The following is a 24728-nucleotide window of genomic DNA, read 5'->3' as shown; positions in this document are numbered from 1 at the left end:
ATATGATGGAAAGGGCAAACACGGATAGGGAATTTTAAAAAAAACATATGTTTTACTGACGAATGCACGTTTACCTTAAATATTGAATCCAATGTTCAAAATTATCGATATTGGAACAAAGAAAACCAACACAGGTTTGTCGAAACAAGGACGCAATATCCACAGAAAGTAAATGTTTGGGCAGGGATATTCGCGGACACAATATTATACCCGATAATCGGGCCATTATTTCTTACGCGAAATTTAAATGCAGAATATTATTTGGAACTACTCGAAAATCATATTTTACCTGCTTTACATGATGCCGCTAGGGAAAATCAGGAAGTTTGGTACCAAATGGATTGCTGCCTGGCACATAGTACCCTGGATGTTCGGGAATATTTAGACAATAGTTTTAACGGAAACGTTATTGGCCTAAATCATACAGTAAATTGGCCAGCAAGGTCTCCTGATATTTCGCCAAATGATTTCTTTCTCTGCGGCTATTTAAAAAACAGGATATACAAGGATAAAAAATACCCAAATCTAGACGAGTTAAAAAATGCTATTTCTGCCGAATGCAATAGAATTTCAGTTTACCAACTAGCGAATGTAAGAAGATAATTTTATGATCGCCTGGGTATATAATACTATAATTAACCTTGTAATTGATTACTTTATTTTACTTTAATTCATATTAATTTGTATTTATAAGTACATCTTTAAGATTTCCGATGTAGGAATGAGTTTTCAATAATAATAAAGCACTAAATAGGTAAATTTCTGAAATGACAACTTCATTTGACATTTGACAATTATCTTTTACCTTGACTGGTGCTCATAAGTAAATACAGGGTCATAAGATAGAAGAAATATTTAAAAAGAAATCGGCGATAACTCGTAAACGAGCTAATCAAAAATATCTAAAGTTATTCTTTTGAATGTGGGTTTTAGTGCTCTTCAATAAACCTAAATAGAATTATTCTCTAAAATAATTAGGGAAGCCAATAATTGACCCCATTAAAATTTACATGGGATTTCCTATGTCCCGTCCGACGATGCAACATCCGGTATTTTCGCAGATTTTATTCAGTGATATGGCAACCCTGTAATTTAATATAGGAACAAGTTTCAAGTTTCAAGTTGATTGTACATTCGCCACAACATACTCAAGGTTATTCAACTTAAAAATGCAGCTTTTTTAAGTACTTGCACCTTGCTTTCTCTTCCAGGTATTCGTAAAGTTGATTCTTTTGTTCGTGGCCAACGTCACCTCCGTGATACTAGAGGTACTAGAGCCACGGGACAACGTTCCGTGACGTCACAAAAATAGACGAGAACATTTTGAAAGCTTTTCCTTATTAGAGTTATTGTACTTTACCATACTTATTACCTACCTTACTACAGAATATATCTACTTAAAAAGTACTTAATAATAAATACAATAGTTAAAACTCTGGTTAACCCTTTATAGGGCAGTACTAATTATTTTCTAGTTTGATCAAACAGGATCAAACTGACCAAAAATATATAAACTAGCACAAAGGGAGCATATCAATAAAAGTTTTCAAAAAGTTAACAAATAAGGGAGTGGGGGGGGGGGTGGTCCATTTTTCTCTTTTTTAAAGCAAAAGATAATAAGTAATGATCTAGAAATAATCGAAAATATACAGGATGTGTTAATGATCTTAGAAAATATCATCTGATCCGTAAATTTGGTGCACTAAATAAAAAGAAATAAACGTCACACGTCACAGATACTTATTTCTATATTTTTAAATTTTTATCACACGAAATTTGCATAGAGAATGCTTAGAAAACAAGTATTACCTATAAGACACAGCGAACTCAGTGTCACAAATGCTCACTGGTCGAATATTCAACCGCTAACGTATAGATATGGTTAATTAAATGGGTAAAAAAAATAAATGGCGCATAAAAATAATAATAGCAAATAAACTGGGCGATAATACACCTGTGTAATACAATTCCACGCGACTGATTAGTTGGTTAAATTAAAGTGGTCGATTTAGCGACCATCAACCTATAAAGGGTTAACACCAAAAACATCTAAATAAAGGAACCATAGATTTAAAATAATTTCTCTTTCTTCAAAAATAATTACGCACGCCGCTGCTGCTAGCAGAACCTCTTTCTCGCCAAAACGATTCAAGATTTACGAAAACTATAATGTGGACGACTCCCGGTTTTTTAGCATGTGATATGTAGCTTGTTAAATATCAATGTTATATAACATGTTACTAAATGTGGACCCTCCTTTAGCTACACTACTGAATCCCCAATCTCAGTTGAGATACTCACTGAGTAAATATGTTGAAGCCTTTAATGTCAAATAAAAAATTCACTAAAATTTTTGTTTATAATTTGTTGTTAATTTTAATTCACGTGACCATTTGCACTTATTAGGAACCGATACTCATTTAATGAACAAACTTTTGACCATTTTGGTGACGTCATGGATCGTAGTCTTCGGCTTCTATTGCCACAGAGGTCGCAGATCAGATAATATGCATTCGTACAGTGCTGCCATAGCCTCATTATTATTTTCATTATCAGAAAGAAAGTACTGAATTAGTTGTTTTATACACGGTACACAACGCAATACCATTATCTAATGCAATTTTTAGACAATGTACATGAAAATTTGAAGTGTTGTAACTTTAACATAGAACTGAAAATATATTATATTAAATTGGATTTCCAAATCTGGCAACCTCGTACCGCTTGTACCAGACCGGTTATTCGACGCACACAGCTGCTGCTGTAGCAAGAACTACCCCACCTCCAGGGTTGCCAGATTTCACGATTTATCGTGAAATCTCGCGATTTTGTATCAAATCTCAGGATCTCACGATTTTTTCCGTTTTGCCAATTAAAAAAATACTGTTTTCAGAAATATTAAAATATCCGTGTTAACTAAAAAGTCAATCAGTCATTTCATAACAGAATATTCTATTTTACATCATACTTCTTGTAATTTAAGATGTGCAAATGACATGTAACTCGTGACATTTTCAGTATTTTACATTATTTTTAAAGGCCTCGGTGATTCCCCGATATGAGTGCTGCATCACTGCGGGGAATCACCGAAGTCTATTCTCATTATTTATTTAAAATGTTTCTATTCACTTTAGACTGTGCTTTAGATTTTAAAATCTTATTTATTTTCTTTTCAATTTTAGGTGATATTTACCTTTTCAGTTAGGATTGTTTAGACTGAAAGTTTTTTTTATATAGAAATAAAGAAAATAAAATTTTCCAAATTCATAGACTCTTTTTTATTATTCTAATATTTAAACTTATTTAACAGTTAAAAATGAAATATACATAAGTATATAATGGCGGGTGAATCTAAATCTCTCTAAATAACTGCACATATTTTCCTCTTTACTGTTTTTCAAATAAGTCCAAAATAACCAAGTTATTTTATTTTCAAAATTTAAAAAAATGTATTTTTGCTTAAATTTTGAGAACCACTAGATATTTTGTAGGTTTTCCTTCATGTAAAGTTAAAACTATTACCTATGTTGTCATATTATCAAGATATTATGCTTCTCAACTAAAATTTAAAAAAAAAATCGATTTTTTGTTCAAAAAATTACAAATTTTCAATTTTTTTTTCACTAAAAAAAACTCAGACTTGTTTCTGTGGTCAAAATATACTACTCTAAAAATATTTGCACTTATTTCAGACTCACCCTGTAAAAATTTGGTATACTTATTTTAAAATTAGCGCTTTTCTGACATCTCACGATTTCTCACAATTTTTGACGTCCAATCTCACGAATTTCTCTCGAATCAATCTGGCATCGCTGCCCACTGCCCACCACCATCGCCACGATTTTATAGAAAGGTGCATATTTGCATTTTTGTTTCGCTTATTCTTCCACTGCAGGTTTGTTGAGTTGGTGCTTTGGTACGTTCTAAGCGCGCATTATTCTTTATAGAGAGCCTCCATATTGTATTTAAGCTATGCTTCTTAGAAAGTCTTCTGTAAATTCTACAAGTAGATTGGTTTCGTTCTCAAGGAAAAGAAAACCATGCAAAATGTCCGATGCATTCGAAAGCCAGCAAAGTACAACTTGACTGCAAGAGTATAGGTAAGTGTTTATGTTAATATTATTTTTAACTGCTTAAAATAAATAAGGGTTTATTGTTTTATTATATTCTGCATAAAGAAAACCAAAAAAAAGTCATTTATGATCAGGATTTATATGAATCTGTTTAAGGTCATGAAACGTACAAATATCAATATGGCGTCGCGTCGGGGCGTGTGCATTTTATTAATTAATGTAATTCAATGTTGCAGTTTTAGTATAATTGTACTGAATTCAGTACAACGTTTTGAAAGTTCTCGAAATGCGAAAAATAGGAAAAGTTTCAAAATTAGCAGCCTTTCCGTTAAAAATATTTATAAATAATATTGCCAACTTATTTTTTTTGTTTCTGTACTATACAAGGGCCAACGATCGATACTAAATCTACAGGGTGCATCATATTCTGCAGATAAAAATAAGTAAAAAAGTTCGTATAAGTTTATTATGCCCTGAAATGCTTCGTTTCAGAGATACAGGGTGTAGAAATTTAATTTTTATTTCGATTTTTTCAAAATAATCTCCGAACCAACGCCGATATTTGGATGAAAATTAGTGTCTAGGTGTTTTTTGGCATGAGGGATTTGATTTCGACATCAATATGGCGCCTACTGTAGGGGATGCCACCTAAATATTTTTTAACTGGTTTAAAGAGTAATAACTTTTCGTCCGTACCTGTATAAAACTACGGGTTAAAAAATATAGATTTCCGCTGTTTTTTACGTAAATACAGTTCCTTGGTAAAAATTCCTTGGAAATAATCAATAGGTACATGTTAATGTTAATTAATCAATAGGTACAAGGAAAAACTTTTTTATTATTGATATTTTGAGTAAAATGCATTCATTCTTCATAAAAATTTTTGCTTGTTCTATAATGGTTAATCCCGTTTATATTTTTCTAAATTTCCATACCATTTTAGAGGTATTAAAAAAAACATAAAATATGGTTGAATTTTTCCTAAAAAGTCCTAAAAATAAAAGGAGTTTCTATGGTATAAAAAAATAATATTTCGATTTCATTCTTTCATAGATGGTTAATGGTTATTATTAATTTTGGTAATTATTGGGAAAACTGGAAATCGTCAGATTTTCACCAAAATTGGTATACACACTATTTTAAGGTCGTAGATTACGAATCTGAACTTTTTTCTTGGCGATCTCTTACCGTTTTTCAGAAAAACGGATTTCACCATTGAATTTTTCTTAATTTCTTATATTTTTAAGCTTTTCTATCACATATTTTGTTAGGTATTCAATAAACAATGATGTTATTGCTATTTTCTGTTACTTTTTTAACAAATTCTATGCATAATAGAGGAAAATTTGCTAAAATAAATTTGTAAACAATCTGAAAATGTTGGGTTATGTGTTTCTGGCATTTAAAGCAACATTGCCAATGCTAAACCTAAATTTAGCGTTTTTTTTCCGCTCATTCTGGGATAACGAAAGGCGGTCGCCAGAAGAACGACTCCTTCCCATAATTGCTATTTTGCCAACGAGATCTGACTATTTATATGCATGAGAAAAAACAATATGGCGATATTATTATATAACTTTGGTAATATTTGAGGGGTAGTTTCATCTCGTTGGAATTTGACTTTCGAAAAATCCGTTTGCCAAAAATAAGCTTTTTACGTCAAGCAGTTTAAGCAGAATCGTGGTTAAGAAATTCCCAACTTTTTGGAACACCCTGTATGATTTTTTAAAAAATTTCAAAATATGTAAAAAAACCAAATAAATTATGCTTGTCCAAGCGTTTTCCCGAAAGACTAACCGTTTTTTAATTAACAAATATTGTAATATTTGAGGGGCGTTTTCACCCTCTTGAAATTTGAGATTCGAGAACCCCCTCCTTATCGAACCTCTACACCCCACAGTCAATCCGTTTGCCAAAAATCAGCTTTAAACGTCAAGCAGTTTAAGCAGAATCGTGATTACTCAATGGTCATATTTTATGAAACACCCTGTATAAATTTATAAAAAATCTTAAAATATGCAAAACAACAAAATAAAATATACTCACCGGTTTTTAAATTTTAATATTTGAGGGATAGTTTCACCCTCTTAGAATTCGAGTTTCGAAAAATCCCTTCTTATCAAACCTCTACACCCTAAAGTCAATCTGTTTTCCAAAAATCAGCTTTTTACGTCAAGCGCTTTAAGCAGGATCGTGATTAATCAATGACCAGATTTTTCGAAACACCCTGTATACATTTTTAAAATATCTTAAAATATGTAAAAAAACAAAATAAAATATACGTGTTTAAGCGTTTTTTCGGAAACTTGACCGTTTTTTAAATACAAAATATTGTTTGAGGGGTGGTTTCACCCTCTTAGAACTGGAATTTCGAAAAATCTCTTCTTATCGAACCTCTATACCCTAGACCCAACCTGTATGCCAAAATTGAGCTTCTTACGTTGAGTGGTTTGAGCAGGATCGTGATTAATCAGTATGTCAGTGTACATTTTTTTCAAATTTAGTAGAATTTTTTCAAATTCAGTACATTTTTCAAAAAATTGCGTACAATCTCAAAACCCCTGCGCCAGCACAGACGGAAATGTATGAACCAGTGTTGCCAAGTGAACTATATTAATAAATTTTTATACCCAAGCACAAAAGCAAAGTTTACAGATTAAATATACCGTATGATCGAAAAAAAAACGTCACTGGCAAATTTCCAATGGCGATACCAGCCTTCTTGATTCCCATTTTATTGAAAAATTGCTTTTTATTCAAAATCTGAGCCAGATAGGTATAGGAAACCCTAATATAGTTTGAAAGAGCATTTAAATCTGCTTCGACTTATTTAAAAAAATACAGAGTGTTGTATGAGAGGTCGAAAGTAAGAGTGGGATAAAATTTTGTTCAAAGCAAAAGTGGGTTTAAATTTTCTCTAAGATCAAAAATAGCATATACATCACAACTTTGGGCAAAAGTGAATCGAATATTAATCAGCGCAAAAATGGTTCGACAAAATATTCAGGGCAAAAAAGCTATAAAATATTAACCCGTTTTTGCGCTAAGAAAATAATACGTAGATTCGATAGACGATAAGAAAATGGTTCTTTTACCTCTGCGCGCTGCCGTATTTATGTACTATCGAAGGGACGTTTTTATAATACTATTGAGTATTGAGTGCTGTTTCACATGGAGCGGACGTGCGGACCATCGTGGACCATTGTGTGTATTTTTAAGAATTGACGGAGTACTTTCACCTGTAGATCGCCCATTGGTTGAACAAGTACCATGAGTATTGAATGTATGAATACTTTCACATAGGCGCGGATGATCCGTCGAAGCAAGGGATCGACGGATGGCTGTTGGACGAAATCATACGGGCGGACCATCCGCGCCCATGTCAAAATACTCATACAAGCTCATAGTACCTCTTCAATAAACGGACGGTCCGCGCGGACGCCGGACGGCCCGCTCCATGTGAAACGGCACAACAGGGACGATCAGCGCGGACGGTTTGAGCGAATGCTCCGCTCCGTGTAAAACTGCACTTCATACTAAATTTTATTTCGTGTTTTTGCACCTATTTTAGTGTGTTGTTTATCTTTCTTGTCTATGGTGTTGTTCAGTATGGCAAAGCATCTCTAGCAGAGCTGCAAGCTCACAGAAAACTTAAGTCTTTTTTTGACTTAAATCATTTTAGTGACTTAAGTCATTTGATTTTAAGTCGATAAATCAAATGACTTAAGTCATTTCATTTATTTCGAAAGATGACTTAAAATACTTAAATCTTTTTTAACGACTTAAGTTATTTTAAAAAGATTTAAATCTTTTAAAAGATACAATATGACCGAAAAAAGAACGGCGTCAGCGATGACTATGAAATGAAGTTCGCTGTCATTTTATATGTAAAATTATATGGGGAATGTCATTGATGTTTATTTCCAAGCCAACTGGATGCCGTTTTTTTTTATTATACGGTATATACCTATTGATATAGTAATTATTTATATTGTTTTGCTTCACACTGCTGTACTGGTGTTTATATAATTTTTTTGTGTTTCACACACATTTTTATACCTATAAGATAATGAGTTTGATATTACAAAACACAGTATTTTAGTTATAGGAAAATATAAAAGCCTAACGGGGGGCTCGGAAATTTTCAAAAGTGAAGAATATAATTATACAAAAATTATTTCCATTGTCTAGATGTGCACTTCCGAATATAACTTGTTTAGTTTATATCTGGTCGGCACCTTTTGACTTCGGCACGCGCTTTGATATCACACACGGACCGCCGCCGCCGATGCCATTTGAAGAAAAATATATTTCATAGAAAAATTAAATTACTCCCTCTTTTTATGCGATTTTTCGAAAAGAAAATGCGGACTGGGACCACATACGTATTTGCATTGATTGTGTCCGCACGTGTAATACGGAAGAATATAATATTTTTATACTTTTTATGGGGCGGAGTCACAACGCCCCCCCCCCTTACCCCCCCCCAGCTACAACGTTGTAAAAATCAATTCATAGAACTGATTTTATGCCCTTAGCAATTTAAATACACTAAAAAGAAAAAAAAATTATTTAAAATTTTTATTATGAACTTTTATAACGTCATTACATAATTTTATATTATATAAAAGCTTGTAGCGAGATTTGAGTGTACAGTTGTACGACAACTTTATCTTGTAATTCCTTTTCTAGTGGTGTATCATAAGACAAACTTTCAAAATGAGACAGGGTAGACACAGGTTTTAGATTGTCATGTATATTGTATATACTTAAAGTAAAGTTGTCGTACCAGGTTTTTATGAGTGCAACTGTACACTCAAATCTCGCGACAAGATTTAATATAATATTAAAATTATGTAATGACGTTATAAAGTTCATAATAAAAATTTTAAAGAAAAAGTTTTTTTTTCTTTTTTGTGTATTTAAATAAAAGCTTGTTTTTAAAAAAGTTCTTTTTCTTAAAATTTATTTTTTACTTTTTAAATTTTTTTCTTCTTTCATTTTAGCCCATGGCCATCCTATATATATATATATATATATATATATATATATATATATATATATATATATATATATATATATATATATATATATATATATATATATATATATATATATATATTTATATAAATATATACGTATATATATATATATATATATATATATATATATATATATATATATATATTATCAAAATCGGTTCACTTCGAAATTTTGACATGTCATTAAACTGTCATTTTTTCAAGATAGCCGCCCACATATTTTTTTTCATATGTATATACCCACAATATACCTATATTATAATAAATTTTTTTATAATAGAATTTTAAAAAATCAAAAACCTCAAAAATGGCGCCATTTTGGCCGCCATTTTAACAGCTGTCAAAAATTCTGGTCATGCCTTGTAAAAAATGTATAATTTCCTACAATCAAAGGAAGTGGTTCTAATTTAGCTTACAAGATTTGCTCCGAACAAACATACATACAAAGCAAGTTAAATAAAAGCTTATAAAAAGTTGATTTTTACACTACTTGTTGCATATGGTGCAAATGTTATTTTTGTATAGAAAACTAGAGGAACATGAATAAACTGACTGGCAAATACGCAAACAGATTTTTTTATCTAATATTAATTTAACGATTTTTTCTTCGGACAAAAAGGAATATTTTTAATCTTAGAGTAAAAGTGGCATATAATTATAACCCATTTTTACGGTAAAGTTTCTTTCTCTCATTTTTGCTCTCATTGCTACTTAAACCGCTTTTGCCCTCTGAAAAACGCAAACCGTTTTTGCCGAGAGTAAAATTTTAACCCACTTTTGCTATCAGCCTCTCGTATTTGAAATAACAAAGTTTTTATATAAGATAAATACTTGCAATAGACCAGCAATTTTTGATACCCTTGTACACATTTAAGGAAGCAATCAAATTTTTTAGTAAAGTTTATTTCTCTGGCTTGACAGTCAGCACAAGAATTAATTCTGAAAACTAATTTACAAGGTGTTATAGATATATCTTTAAATATCTCAAAAACCAAAGCTTATAAACATGTTAAACCCTTATAATAAATGCCTTATTTTATGCCCAAGAATCCAAAAATGAAATAAAATATCGGTTGTTCCATAAGAAGAAATATAACTTTGGTATGGATCTTAGTTCTGACACATCCTGTACATTTCAAAGTAATTTTAAATTATGCACATTGCTTCTCTACATCTACCCATAAAAAAAATTGTTTCTAGATCTTTCTGTTTTCGTATAATCAATCAACCGAGGCGAATGAGGTGCGTACAGGGTGTTCCTTAATGGCATGCTAATATTCATATGAATATATGTTCTAAACATCTTAATTTCTGAGGTACAGGGTGGTAAATTTTTCTAAAAAAAACTTTTTTTCATAATAACTTTGATTTTATTTCAGATATCTTTATAAAACTTGATACACGTCTTCTATGCATCAAAATACCTTTTTTGGTGTACAATGTTTTTATTTATTTCAACCAGTGCCGTCGATACGGGTTTTACATTGAATATATTTGAAGAAAAAAGTGGTACACCACTGACTTCTCTTAAAATAAAAATTATTCTCAAAATTTCCATTCATTTCTAAACATTTTTATCTCTTGATTTTTTTCGTCCCACGCATAGTTTTTGCTTAAAAAAGTCAGTTTATTTTAGGGTAAAATCGTTGAAAATATGACGTGACTGTTTGGTTTGGTAGAAATAGAATAATTTTTTTTGTATATCAAAATAAGCATTTTGGTGCACGGGAGACGTGCATCAAATATACCATCAGAGATATTTTGAAAAAAAAAATAGAAAATTTTACCGCCCTGTATCTGAAAAGTTAAGTACATGTTTAGGTCATATATTCATATGAAGTTTTTTCCTTAGAATAGTTTCAAGAATCACCTTGAATATTAGCATGTCATTAAGGAACACCCTGTATCTTTATTTTAGTGTTTTCTGACTGCTTCTTTTTTCTTATACAGTATTTTACAAGAGGGAACACTTTTTTATTATTGACATTTTAAGAAAAATGCACGCTTCATTAAAATTTTTGCTTATTTTTAATTTCAGTTATTTTTTTATATTAATACAGTTTTTTTTATTTTTTCTAGATGGTAAATGCATGCTTTGGAAAAGGCTCTTTTGATCATCTGTTGAAATTTGAAAAAATTGGAATTATGGTGCAACCAGCTAATTCAAATCTTCAAGAATAAGAAGATATTCTGATTAAATAATCAGATATTGGACGAAAAACACTGAATTTTGCTTTGAAAAGAAAGCAATTTTCATGAGGATATGATAGTAATAATTGGTTATGCCTTGCAAGAACAGGATTTAAATTTTAAATTATTGTTTCTTTTGTGTAGTTTTACTTTTTTAACAAAATTATTTTTTGTTTAAATTTAGCTTAGTACAGACAATTTTGACTAATTATACTGAAGCTCACATAAATGATATTGATCAATCTATTATAACTTTAAAATCGCGGGGTATACAGTACGTCTGTCCGTTCTGTAGCTACGGGGTATCCGTGAGAGGGGAAACGATATTCTCTCGACGTTTTTCGTAAAAAATTAGACGACGCGGCCCATCAATCAAAATTCGACAAATTTGCAAGTAGCCAATAAAATGAGTGGGCGGAGCGATTTGCGGTGACGTACTCCTCAAGTCGACGTATAAAATATATTGCTGTTTATTTAAATGTTTTTTGTCCGCATTCCTTTCATAGACACAGATCCAGCAGACGTACTGTATATCTGAAATATATATTTTTTATGGTTAGTGTTTGACATCAGCGTATTTACTTTTTTTCTTATATGAATAACTATCTTTAAATATACCGGTTGTTTTTCAAATGTGGCTCAACCCATATGTTTATTTTTTCAGATAAAAAAAACTGGATTTGATTTTTTTAAAAAAACTACAACTTTTCATTTTTAGATGGTACCCTTTTTGGTTTTTTTGCTGACAGTCATTGCACTCTAGGCAACCAAATTTCGGTTTTTTTTTATCTGAAAAAAAAGATAAAAAAACTTATAGTGTTTGGTATAGATAGTATTTTATTTTAAGGTATTGTAACCTATTTTCTATTCATTCATCAACTTTGATTGCTTGTATTGAAATATAGACAATTTTTTACAAAAAAAAATCAGTCATCCTGTTCCAAGGTAAGTCTTGAGCTAAGATGTAATTTATACAGGTATCACCAGAGTTTTATTTTATAAATACCTACATAAAATTTATTTTATATTTCTTTTCCAGCAGTGCAGTTCAAAGGCTTCTTTTGTCGATTTTATATTTTTTTTGTACAGGTCTTTGGTAAAATTAATGCCATAGCTTTGATCAGGATTTTATAAACGTCTTTAAAACTTGGATTATTGGTCTGATTTTATTGGTTTTGACATATTTATTTTTCTGCTTTTTCTCTGTTTAACAAGGATAATAGTATATCAAATTATGACAGGAATGCCATCAAGACAATGATCATCCTGTATAGAAAATTTATTTGCCAGAATGTAGTCAAAATAACGAACATTCTTACTGGATATACCTACATATTCAGAATGATTATTATTAAAAGAAATTATAAACATAATAATACGGTGCTGCCTGCATGTGTCTTCAAACTATGATGATTCTATATAGAATATATAGTAGAATGATGATTCTATATAGAAATATATAGTAATACCTTAATTTCTTGGTTTATATTGACCAGCGTTGTACCTACGCCAATTTTTCCTTTCATTTCTTAAAAGGAACGGCGGCGGTGGATCGTATTCAAATGCTGGCTCTAATTGATTGGTCCTTAGTGCCTCGTTGAAGGCGCTATTATAATTTTCTTCTCTCTTTTTGCACTTCAACATATGATTTAAAATGCGCGACTTCAACACCTGGTGGCTTTGGTTGTATGGACAAAGTGCATATTCCCCAAATATAATTGGTCGCGGCACTGAAGTACTGGATGAGGAAGGACTATTATTGACTTCATTCTATTATTGGCTATTTTTATAGTTATTATTATTATTTTATAGGAAACACCGATCTGAAAGAAAAAATATTATTAGTTATTGTTTAAAATAATTATTTTTATATCTAGTAATACCTTAATTTCTTGGTTTATATTGTGTGTTGTACCTAAACCAATTTTCCTTCCATTTCTTAAAAGGAACGGCGGCGGTGGATCGTATTCAAATGCTGGCTCTAATTGATTGGTCCTTAGTGCCTCGTTGAAGGCGCTATTATAATTTTCTTCTCTCTTTTTGCACTTCAACATATGATTTAAAATGCGCGACTTCAACACCTGGTGGCTTTGGTTGTATAGACAAAGTGCATATTCCCCAAATATAATTGGTCGCGGCATTGAGGTACTGGATGAGGAAGGACTATTATTGGCTTCTATTATTGGCTATTTTTATAGTTATTATTATTATTATTTTATAGGAAACACCGATCTGAAAGAAAAAATATTGTGGATTATTGGTGCAAAATAATTGGTTCTTTTATATCTAGTAATACCTTAATTTCTTGGTTTATATTGGCCAGCGTTGTACCTACGCCAATTTTTCCTTCCATTTCTTAAAAGGAACGGCGGCGGTGGATCGTATTCAAATGCTGGCTCTAATTGATTGGTCCTTAGTGCCTCGTTGAAGGCGCTATTATAATTTTCTTCTCTCTTTTTGCACTTCAACATATGATTTAAAATGCGCGACTTCAACACCTGGTGGCTTTGGTTGTATGGACAAAGTGCATATTCCCCAAATATAATTGGTCGCGGCATTGAAGTACTGGTGGAGGAAGGACCATTATTGACTTCATTCTATTATTGGCTATTTTTATAGTTATTATTATTATTATTTTATAGGAAACACCGATCTGAAAGAAAACATATTATTAGTTATTTTTTAAAATAATTATTTTTATATCTAGTAATACCTTAATTTCTTGGTTTATATTGGCCAGCGTTGTACCTACGCCAATTTTTCCTTCCATTTCTTAAAAGGAACGGCGGCGGTGGATCGTATTCAAATGCTGGCTCTAATTGATTGGTCCTTAGTGCCTCGTTGAAGGCGCTATTATAATTTTCTTCTCTCTTTTTGCACTTCAACATATGATTTAAAATGCGCGACTTCAACACCTGGTGGCTTTGGTTGTATGGACAAAGTGCATATTCCCCAAATATAATTGGTCGCGGCATTGAGGTACTGGATGAGGAAGGACCATTATTGACTTCATTCTATTATTGGCTATTTTTATAGTTATTATTATTATTATTTTATAGATTTTTTTTTTTTTAAAGAAAACATATTATTAGTTATTTTTTAAAATAATTATTTTTATATCTAGTAATACCTTAATTTCTTGGTTTATATTGGCCAGCGTTGTACCTACGCCAATTTTTCCTTCCATTTCTTAAAAGGAACGGCGGCGGTGGATCGTATTCAAATGCTGGCTCTGATTGATTGGTCCACTTGGTGCACTCGTTGAGAGAGGCCATAGACAAGTTTAAGCTTGTTTATTTGTTTGTTTCTCGCGCACTTGAAATATGGAATCTAAAGAATTAACTATAAGGCTGGTGACACAATGTGCGTTTTTGCAGTGCCGTTGGACCGCATCCGGTCTTATTTTGCTAACGGGCACCTGCCATATACAATAACAGAGAGCCGGTTCTGCAATAGTGTATCGTCTCTCTCTCATTTAAATGCATGTGTTGTCGGGCGACAATAAAAACGGATACGTTGAAACGGCAAAAACACACAGTGTGGATCCAGCCTAACAAAACCAATTACTTATGCAAATAAATAAACTTAACGGTAGCCTTTCCCTTTTTAATTATCATACGAGATGCAGAAATTAAATGAACTGTGACTTTTAATGGCTGGGCTGGGCTGGGCGAGGCGGGGCGCCTTGCATAAGATTATATTCAATATACGGGGTGCACAAATAATATTGTTATAATAATATGTTTACTTTTTTATTATTATTTATGTATATTTTTTGGTGGAATTGGGCGCAGGCCCATTGTTTACACTTTTTTTGGCACAGGCCTCCCCTCAAAAAAAAACCCTGGGGCAAAACAAAAATATTAAAAAATAGAAAAAATATAAATTTGGCAACACTGGCCAAACCAAACCAAACCAAACCAATCCGAATCTGGATAGGTCAGGAAATGGCCACCATCTTTAACATCTTGGAAATAGCCGCCATCTTTAACATCTTTTTGAATCCATAAGGTGTCATAGCAGCACCGCTGTCAAAGTGTCATAGCAGCACCATTGTATTACTACTGATGGTACCAATCCTCTTGCGATACTAACACCAGCAACAATATCAAAGTTCTTGGTGGAATAACACGTTTCAGCCAACAATCTGCGTTCTTTCTTGATTTCCATATTACTTCATAAAACCATACTGTTTAGATACTCGAAATAATCTGGTGAGGAACATGATGAATTTGAGGTTATGTCTAGCGCTTCCATGTCGACATATTTTATTTACTTACGATTGATAGAGCTCATACTAGTTTGCGATGTAACACTTCCTGTAGATTGTTTAACTAAAAACAATTATATTTAGAAAAATTTTGAAAAATAAATAATAAATAAAAACTCACCATTACAAATCTTCGTATGTCTAGCTAAATTGTCACTTCTAATGAATGCCTGTTCACATCGATTGCATACATCTAAAAATAAAAAAGCATTTTTTAAAGCAGAACATAAAATTAAAATATTTACTTACGTTTACTGGGACCAGCACCGATGTCCGCGATGGTTTGAGGTGTGGTACTCCTCATAGTTAGGATTTTATCAACTAAAAAATCACACATTTTAAATTTTTTGAAAAATTAGTAATAAATAAAAAACTCACCATTACAAATTTTCGTATGTCTCGTTAAATTACTCTTATAGAAAAACAATTTGCCACAAACGCTACACGGAAACATTTTTACTTTTACAGAGCGAATCGACTATTTTCGATGAGAGGTGACTAGGAGACTGACGTGAATTGCGAGTTGTTTGCTGGGAACAATGCTAGATCGGAAACCGCAAAGCGGTGGATCGTATTCAAATGCTGGCTCTAATTGATTGGTCCTTAGTGCCTCGTTGAAGGCGCTATTATAATTTTCTTCTCTCTTTTTGCACTTCAACATATGATTTAAAATGCGCGACTTCAACACCTGGTGGCTTTGGTTGTATGGACAAAGTGCATATTCCCCAAATATAATTGGTCGCGGCACTGAAGTACTGGATGAGGAAGGACTATTATTGACTTCATTCTATTATTGGCTATTTTTATAGTTAATATTATTATTATTATTATTATTATTAATTAAAACAATATAATATGAGTATGTAATAAAAGTACAAAAAAAAATTAAAATTACAAAAACAATTTTTTTTTAATGCCTTACATTATCAAAATTTGATTATTATATATATATATATATATATAAATTTTTTTTTTCATTTAATTTTAGATTATTAAGTTCTGCTATATTTAAAATTATGATTTTTAATACTTTTTCTAATACTAATAATTAACATGGTACCCGGCACTCACTCAGATCACCTAATTCACTCCGGTTTTTCGCACTTTGGCTGCTCCTCGTCCTGCGGCAACTCTTCCGGGTTTTGGCGCCTGAAAATCAAGCGAGGGCCATCGGTGGTTATTCGCCATTGGCCGTAGTTGTTGCTGTCGCCGGGGGATGCTGGTTCACGGGAAGGTTCATGGCCGCTGGAATTAAGGGCTGGGAGAGCCCTTCGCCTCCTGACGCTGGAAGGTCCAGGCGGTGGGGAATGTATTTCTGGTGCGGGACGCCCATGTCCGATAGGTATGGACTCACGTGCGACCTCAGTTGTCGTTGGTTGGAACAATACTTCAATTGAGGCTGGCGATGGAGTAGGATTTTGAGACGGCTGAGGTTGGGAGGTCGGCGTCGGGGGCATGCTGAGAGGGCAGAACTGGTGTCTTATCTTGCACACAGCGCAGTTACAACTAGGCACACCCAGTGATTTGAGTAAGTTCCAATAGAAATAGGGTTGGTACATAGAAGCTGGTGCCTGTTGGCATCTGGCACACGCGCAAGTAATTTGAGGGCGGCGTCCCTCCCGCTGGGCCAACGACACTGTAAAAGCTCGGTATTCTACATGTACTAGGTCCAGGAAAAGGGCCACGTACGCCCGGAACACCCAATTATTATATTCTTGGTCCAATATATTGTGGAGCCATACCAAATGGTAGAGGGCCGCCCGATACACTACGTCTCTAATACCCCAGTCGGGTACGCGGCGGATAAATGTAAGTATTATTACGATCCACTCCATTTTTGGATTTCTTTTTTTTTTATTATTTTTTAACTCGGATAAGGCAGAACTGAAGATTTTTCTCGCCGCACTTTACTTTTAATGAACGTCCGTGCTTGGTCAGCGAATTTGTCGGGTTCCTCCCGAATCACGCCCGAACCGATGCCGAACCCAAACCTATCCCTTTCCCCTTGTCCCCATTCAATTCTGCTGATTAGGTATTTTCTTTGTCTTTTTCGAATCTCGATAATCTTACGCACTCCGCACTGTTCGAATTTGTTTATTTATGTTTCCCGCTCGATTTCCGATGTCTCACGCGCTTCGCGACTCTGCATTGGGAAATTCTTTTATAAAAGGTCGATTAATAAAATTGGGATTGTTTCATAACACTTTGGGGTTCGCACCATGTTTCCACGCGTAACACTTATTGTTTGTTGTTGTTATATATTTTGAGATAATATCCGGGTCATTTCTCAATATTTCAGCATATTTTTTCCGACTCCAAAATTCCCTTCCGGGTATCGTTATTTTTTGGGGTCGTCTCTTTCTTTTCGATGTCGAACTTTGCTTCTTCAATACCTGCTTATGGTTACCAGGTTTGTTCGGGGGGGCTTTCGATGTGGAAGGGCGTTGTTTGTAGACTTGAGAAGCTTCGACATGGGCTGCTTTTGACGTTGAAGGGCGTTGCTTGTCGATTTGCGGGATCGATGGCGGTTGCTGCTTCAATACCTGCTGATGGCTAGCAGGTTTGTTCTGGCGGGCTTTCGATGTGGAAGGGTGTTGTTTGTAGACTTGAAAAGCTTCGACTTGGATTGGCGACGTCGGAATAATTTTCGATATCGCAGCATGTCCTCGATGTTGGTGGCTGGTATTTGCGGGATCGCCTGTAAAATAATTACATCTTGGTGAATAATTATTTTAGGTCCTGGTGGTAGTGTGGATGCCGATTTCTCCACAGACACTTCTCCAGCTATATCAGATGACGGTTCTGTGGACCTCCCTCATTACATCTTCTATAACCAATCAGGAAAGAATCCCCCACCACCCTAACCTCTATGAGAAATGCTGATAGTAGTCTATCACATTCATAATTGAATGCTGGGCATGTTTTAAATTCACGCCATTTGAGAATCTCATCTGACAAGACTTGTGGAGAACTGGCTGTAAAATTTGTATGTTTAAGGCTTTGGTTGAGTTTCAATGCAGTATAGTTTGGGTATTTTAACACTGTGTGCCTTTGTGCACACAGGACAAAAACAGAGCATTTTGCTGCATGTACAGCAAAACTGCGCCACCATCTGATTTAAAATATATGGGGTTTTGAATTGATTTTGGTTTAATTCTTCGGCTCGCTTTTGTTGTGAGACTTGACTGAAATCGCAATGGATCTTCAAATACCGATTTAAATTTAGTTCACTAAAATTATCAATTTCTTTATTTTCATCACTATTATTAGAATTATTAAATTTACTATTCTGTATTAATGACTCCTCAAATTTTGAAATAGAAATAGAGTCATTCGTCAATTCTTCCAAAAATATGTTGTTCAAATCAACGTCTTTATTTTCAACGTCTTCAGTTTTTTCTGTCAGTGTCGTTATAATCTACCCACATGGTTAGATTTATTCCCCCTACTCTGTTATTCCATACACACACTAATGGTGGTTGGGGTATTGGCCCGGGTGGTGGTTGTGGTACCACAATGAAACCAAACTGTAAAAGTATTTTTTATAAAATCTATAATAATAATATCTCAAAATTACTTACATCCTCCCCCGGATAAAAATCGCCCATAATATCCCGGGCGAAATCTACAGCTAATGAAAAGTCTGAAAAGGAAAAACCAAAAAATATATATATATATGGGGAAAATCATTAAAGTTTTATATGTTAGACCCTTTTAAAAATAGATATTTATGAGTAAGGTCTTGGAAAATCATTAAAATTTTATATAGGCCATTTTAAAAATATGTAAATTAAAAATAGATATTTATGAGTAAGGTCTTGGAAAATCATTAACATTTTATATGTTAGGTTCTTTTAAAATATATGTAATAAATTAAAAACTGAAAAAGTTTTATATGTTATACCATTTTGAAAATATATATAATAATAAAAACTAAATAAAGAAAAAAATATTAAAAACTTACATGATGATGGTGACTGCGACATTTTTATATATATATAATTCTTCGCTCGGTTTTTGTTTTACTAAGCTGGTCTAAGCTTTTCTTCGAAATATATATTGCAATAACACACTATTTTCCAATTAAATAATTTTTAAATTTTAGAAACATGTGATATGTACGTATTTTGATAGGTTATTAGTAATAAAAAATATATACAAAGTATCATATTGGTTATTATATATATATATTAGAATAATAAAACATTTAGTCTAAATCAAAACAAATCCATAAATTATTAAAAATGCATACAAAGTAATAAATTAATAATATGTAATATAATTTTGTTAAAATCAATAATAATGCTTATTTTGCTCTAATGATAATTTTATTAAAATATCGCTCAGTCTGTAAAATTGTTTTGTAACGATAGATTATTCAAATTATAAAACCAAGTTCTAACACGCTTGTAATACATTGGAAAAACAAATTAATGATTCTAGGTATATTTCTAATAATAATTTTAAACAAACAAAACACACTATCACATGTTTCTAAAATGTAAAAATGTGTAAAACCATGGAAAATATCCGTAAGCATTCTTCTGTTAAGCTTATAATGATGTGGGAATGTCAATACGGTACAAAAGCGTTAATTTTTAAAAAAGCAGTACCGTAATTAATGAAAACCTTATAATTATCGAATTAACAAAGTCTCAAGTCTATTTTAATAAACCAATTTATGTAGGAATGTGTATTTTGGATTTGACAAAAACCACAATATACGATTTCCATTATAATTATATGAAAAACTTTTTCCGATTATACCGCTCTTTATCCACGGTTCAATCCCCAGTACTATCCAGAACTTTTTTATTTAATTTCACGAATGACATCATACGTCGGGCGTCACGGGTGATGATTTAACAGAGCTAGACGTTTGACGTTATTATTATTATACGTCACGGGTAATGACGATATTATTATAGGTCACGGGTGATGACGATATTATTATAGGTCACGGATGATGACGATATTATTATAGGTCACGGATGATGACGTCGTCTGTCTGGCCAAAGTGTCCCCATGACTACTACCCGTTCGCTCAAGTCAAAGGAAACTCTTCGAAAAACACTCCGAAAATTCTTTATTCTTGGTATCTAAAATACTATCAAGCCTTTCTACTAACTTTTAAAAGTACAGTTTTACACTTTATGGCCACAGGATAATAAAATGAATACAATAAGAATAGTTGTTTTCAGCGTACAGTAGCGAGAGTAAAATCCATCATGTCCATTACAAGTTCTGGATCTATTGCACCTGCTGTTTTAGCAATTTTCTTTAATGCACTATTAGCTATGATTAATAGCCCAGGTGACACTTTTGGACTGGTCATAACATTGACTATTAGACATGCAGCAGCTAATTCAGGAACATAATACATAGTTTCACCTTGAAACTGGTGCGGTTTCCTTGTACAAGCAGTATTAAATAATTTTACTGCAGTATTTTTATCTTTAGCAAATGGAAAAGATTTCATTTTAGATGAGGTAGCTAGATAGTCTGCCATTTTATCTAAATTTTGTTCAGATGCTGCAACTCTAGATAACGGATGCATGCCAGCGAGCCCTGAATTTCTCATCCCAACTACTAAAGAATTTTGCCACAATACACCAGCATGTATAATATCATTATCTGTAACTATTGTTCTCTTTGCATCTAATGTTGCTTTGAAACTTGACAGATTATAAAATTGATTATTGAATTTCATACCGCCTCCTAAATCCACAGTTATATCAACATGTCCTGCTATCTTTTTTACTTTCTGTTCCTTATAGTATTTTGATAACATATATGTAAAGAAAGCTGTATCTCCTCTAGCACTATCATTAGAATTGAATTTGCAATCAACATCTGGTCCTATAAAATAATAGGGAGCTTAAGCCGCGAATGTCGCCGGCGTTCACCTTTTCGGCCACGAAAGGATCTTGGATTAATTTGATCACTTGCGACAAAGATTTTTCAGAACAGACAAATGACAGTTGTATAAGGGCTCCAACAGCAATCAACTTAGACTCCAGCTTCTCGGTGAATTACTATAAGATTTAGCGAGCTCTCCAGAAACCTCCTGGCAAGAACTCGGATGTTCGCAGGTCCAAAAATTTTCTCGAATTTTTATTTTATTTTTTTTCTTTATTTGCGTGGAGATGGAAAAATCCTGCATGGACGACTAATCATTAAAATTTTATATGTTAGGTTCTTTTAAAATATATGTAATAAATTAAAAACTGAAAAAGTTTTATATGTTATACCATTTTAAAAATATATATAATAATAAAAACTAAATAAAGAAAAAAATATGAAAAAATATTAAAAACTTACATGATGATGGTGACTGCGACATTTTTATTTATATATATATATATATATATATATATATATATATATATATATATATATATATATATATATATATATAACCAAAACTAAGAAGAAAATTCTTTTCCAGAATCCACAATCTCTAAGGCTTTCCACAATCTGATTGACAACTGTGATTTTTATCAACAATGTCACAATCTTTTATTATTAATAATAAATCAATATGTTTACTTAATTTCTTGGGGACATATCTTAATGAACCAACAGTTTCATATGATATTTGATTATTCTCAAATTTACTTTCTAAACCGTCAACATTTACCGATATATTATTCATAACCTCAAACTTCCTCAAAACTTCTATCCTTTAATATCTTTAAGTTTAACTGGAAAATCCATACCTGTTACATGGAGCACTACTGAGAAATGAGGGTAGGAGGTAATTTGGTTAGTCATGAGTCGAGTGGGATGTAGTGCTGAAATTATAGCCCATGCAAAACAATAATTGTCCTGATTTGCAATACAAGACAATACAACAATTTACAATAACAGTCCTGAAAATGGTGTACGATGGGCAGCGACCTCCTCGTGGTGCACACTGGAAACGACTACACGGCTAACAGCTTGCCCAAGATCACACCGTAACGCCCTCCTATTCTCGACCTGTGGAGGGACACGGGGGCTTTGGCTTGACCGCCCGAGCTGCGTGGACGAGGCACCACTATAAAAACCTCCCCAATCCCACGGAATTGCGCGCGCCAAAGGGATGAATGGCCGGGGGGAAATCTTGTCGCTAGCGGCTAACCTGGGATACCGGGCGACCTCCCAGCGTACCAACGCCTAGTCACGGTACTGCGGGGCTCTGCCGTGACGGTCTCTTTATTCCCTAGCTACTCGTGGGACCGATTAATGGATCAGCATCAAACTACAACAAATTATAACGAGGACAAGATGGTGACTGGGAATACCCCTGCTCCAAGCGGCGGCAGTAGGTGGAAATTATTTGGATGCATATCAAAGCAGCGTCTCGCCAGACTGCTCAAGAAAGGAGTTCCGTATAAAGAAGCTTTAGAAGAACTTCAGAAACGACAGGCTGTCAATGAAGACGGATCAGTTTGGAAGAGACATTCGAGCGCATTAAGGAAGGCCGCTGCCAAACTCTCCAGGAGAAGAGGACTCCCCTATAAAGAAGCCGTAGAGGAAGTTTTAAGACGAAGAAATGAACGCGAGGTGAGGCTGGAACCATCCGTCGGAGATAATAGAACCAATCCGGATTGGGGAAATAATTCTATCGACTACGGAAGCGACTTGAGCAATCTTGGGGAAAGCGGATTTCAAAGTAGCAGCGTAGACGCCGCGGGGGAAATTAGGATTGGACTAGTACCACCTGACTACCCGGATAGCAGTCTAAGCTTCGAACAACTTTCGTTGCTGAAGCGCACCATCATGGAAGCCGTCGGTAAAGTTGTACAGAGCGGAGCACAGGTTTGCATCGAGAGATTTTCAAACCGGCATGGATGGATGCTCGTGACTTGCCCTGACGAGTTCAGCGCCGTATGGTTGGAAGGAACGGTTATCAATCTTTCGCCATGGCAGGGAGTTGAGCTCACGACAGTAAGGGCTAGAGGACAGTAACAACTCGTCTTCTCTTTATATTATAATTGTTTACACGTTAGATAATAAGGACCTTTTATGTGCTTTGCTTAAAAAGCGATAAAGCCATTTCCATCTCATCGTTCTTGTATTTTCTATAGATTTCCTAATTGACAAAATTTTTAATTTTTTATCCGTATGTATCTACTAAAAGTACACCATAAAATCTTAATCTTCATGTTAGAAAATAGAAAAACTCTAGACTTCTAAAACAATAAAATTATTAATACAGGTATTGCTTGTTTAATACTTTATTCTCCACTGTCCCCTGTCTCAAAAATATATCCCGTTCTCGCTTCGTTTGGGGTAATCATAATAGTTCCAAAGAACGATAGACAACCTTTGTTAGATTTCTGCGTTCTGACTGCAGCTTTTTTTACGAGTAATTTACCAAATTGCTTTTCTAATAATTCCAATTCAGCTAATATCTTATTATTTCTTTCTAAATTTGTCCGTCTATCTTTCCGTTCCTTTTTTTTTCAGGTCTAGTAACTTTTTCAAGAAACTTTTTAACGCTCACGTACAATTCCTTAACTATTCTCTAAATCTAAACTACTCATAAAAAAATCTTAAAATCAACTCAGAATAAACGTAACTGTACCTAGAACACTGATCCAGTATGTTATTTCTAAACTAGCTCCTGACTTTCCTCTCCAGCGCCTTCTTGAACTTTTGGTATCCATATACCCAAACTACTGCCAAAACCAGACAGAAGGAAATAATTCCCAAAATTTCATTCCAACTTAGTGAAAACTTAGTACTGGGCAGACTATTGCTGACACCACCACTGTGTCCAGCTTGATTAATGAAAACTTCTTTTGATTGATTATGCATTTTATTATACCATAATCTTACCTAAAATAAATCCTCAATCGTCGCCATATAATGTTCTTATTTGGTTAGGTTAGGGGGTTTCTTTAAATGCTCTGGAGGACAACTCTAGGACTTCTAAAAAACCAACTCTGTGTATTAATACACTACACTGTCAATATTCGTGCAGTTTTTTCAACAGAGTTTACTCGATAAGGAAGTTCGCTTAATCTGGCCATGTGTGACTGATTTTCTGCATTGCCATCGACTTATTCCATTTATTCTTTGGATGGATTGGTTTCTTTTTTCAAGCCTTACGTGAGCTACGTGACTTTGGTGCATGTTCCATTTCTTTAGGTCGATATTGTGGAC

The 24728-nt window shown here is 33.5% G+C and overlaps 1 protein-coding gene and 1 long non-coding RNA gene across 2 annotated transcripts; one reads left to right on the top strand and one right to left on the bottom strand.

Moving 5' to 3' along the window:
- The first annotated feature begins 1602 nt into the window (after positions 1-1602).
- Positions 1603-11964, top strand: LOC115888784. The gene is made up of 2 exons (XR_004051311.1): positions 1603-4100; positions 11195-11964. It is a non-coding gene; the product is annotated as an uncharacterized LOC115888784 (long non-coding RNA).
- Positions 11965-16540: 4576 nt separating this feature from the next.
- LOC115888831 lies at positions 16541-19767 on the bottom strand. Its single transcript, XM_030908689.1, has 2 exons — positions 19157-19767; positions 16541-19102 (listed from the first exon to the last, which is right to left on the bottom strand). The coding sequence occupies exon 2, from the start codon at positions 17408-17410 to the stop codon at positions 16661-16663; it is 750 nt and encodes a 249-aa protein (XP_030764549.1). The 5' UTR covers positions 17411-19102; positions 19157-19767; the 3' UTR covers positions 16541-16660.
- Positions 19768-24728: the final 4961 nt, after the last annotated feature.

The sequence above is a fragment of the Sitophilus oryzae genome, unplaced genomic scaffold (genome assembly GCF_002938485.1).
Source record: "Sitophilus oryzae breed Bouriz unplaced genomic scaffold, Soryzae_2.0 scaffold_808_pilon_pilon, whole genome shotgun sequence".
In the NCBI taxonomy this organism is placed as follows: domain Eukaryota; kingdom Metazoa; phylum Arthropoda; class Insecta; order Coleoptera; family Curculionidae; genus Sitophilus; species Sitophilus oryzae.
This window is presented reverse-complemented; position numbering and strand designations above follow the sequence as displayed.

Bases quoted from the DNA above. Each gene is read 5' to 3' on its own strand.
- LOC115888831 (XM_030908689.1), bottom strand. From the start codon at position 17,410: ATGGAGTGGATCGTAATAATACTTACATTTATCCGCCGCGTACCCGAC.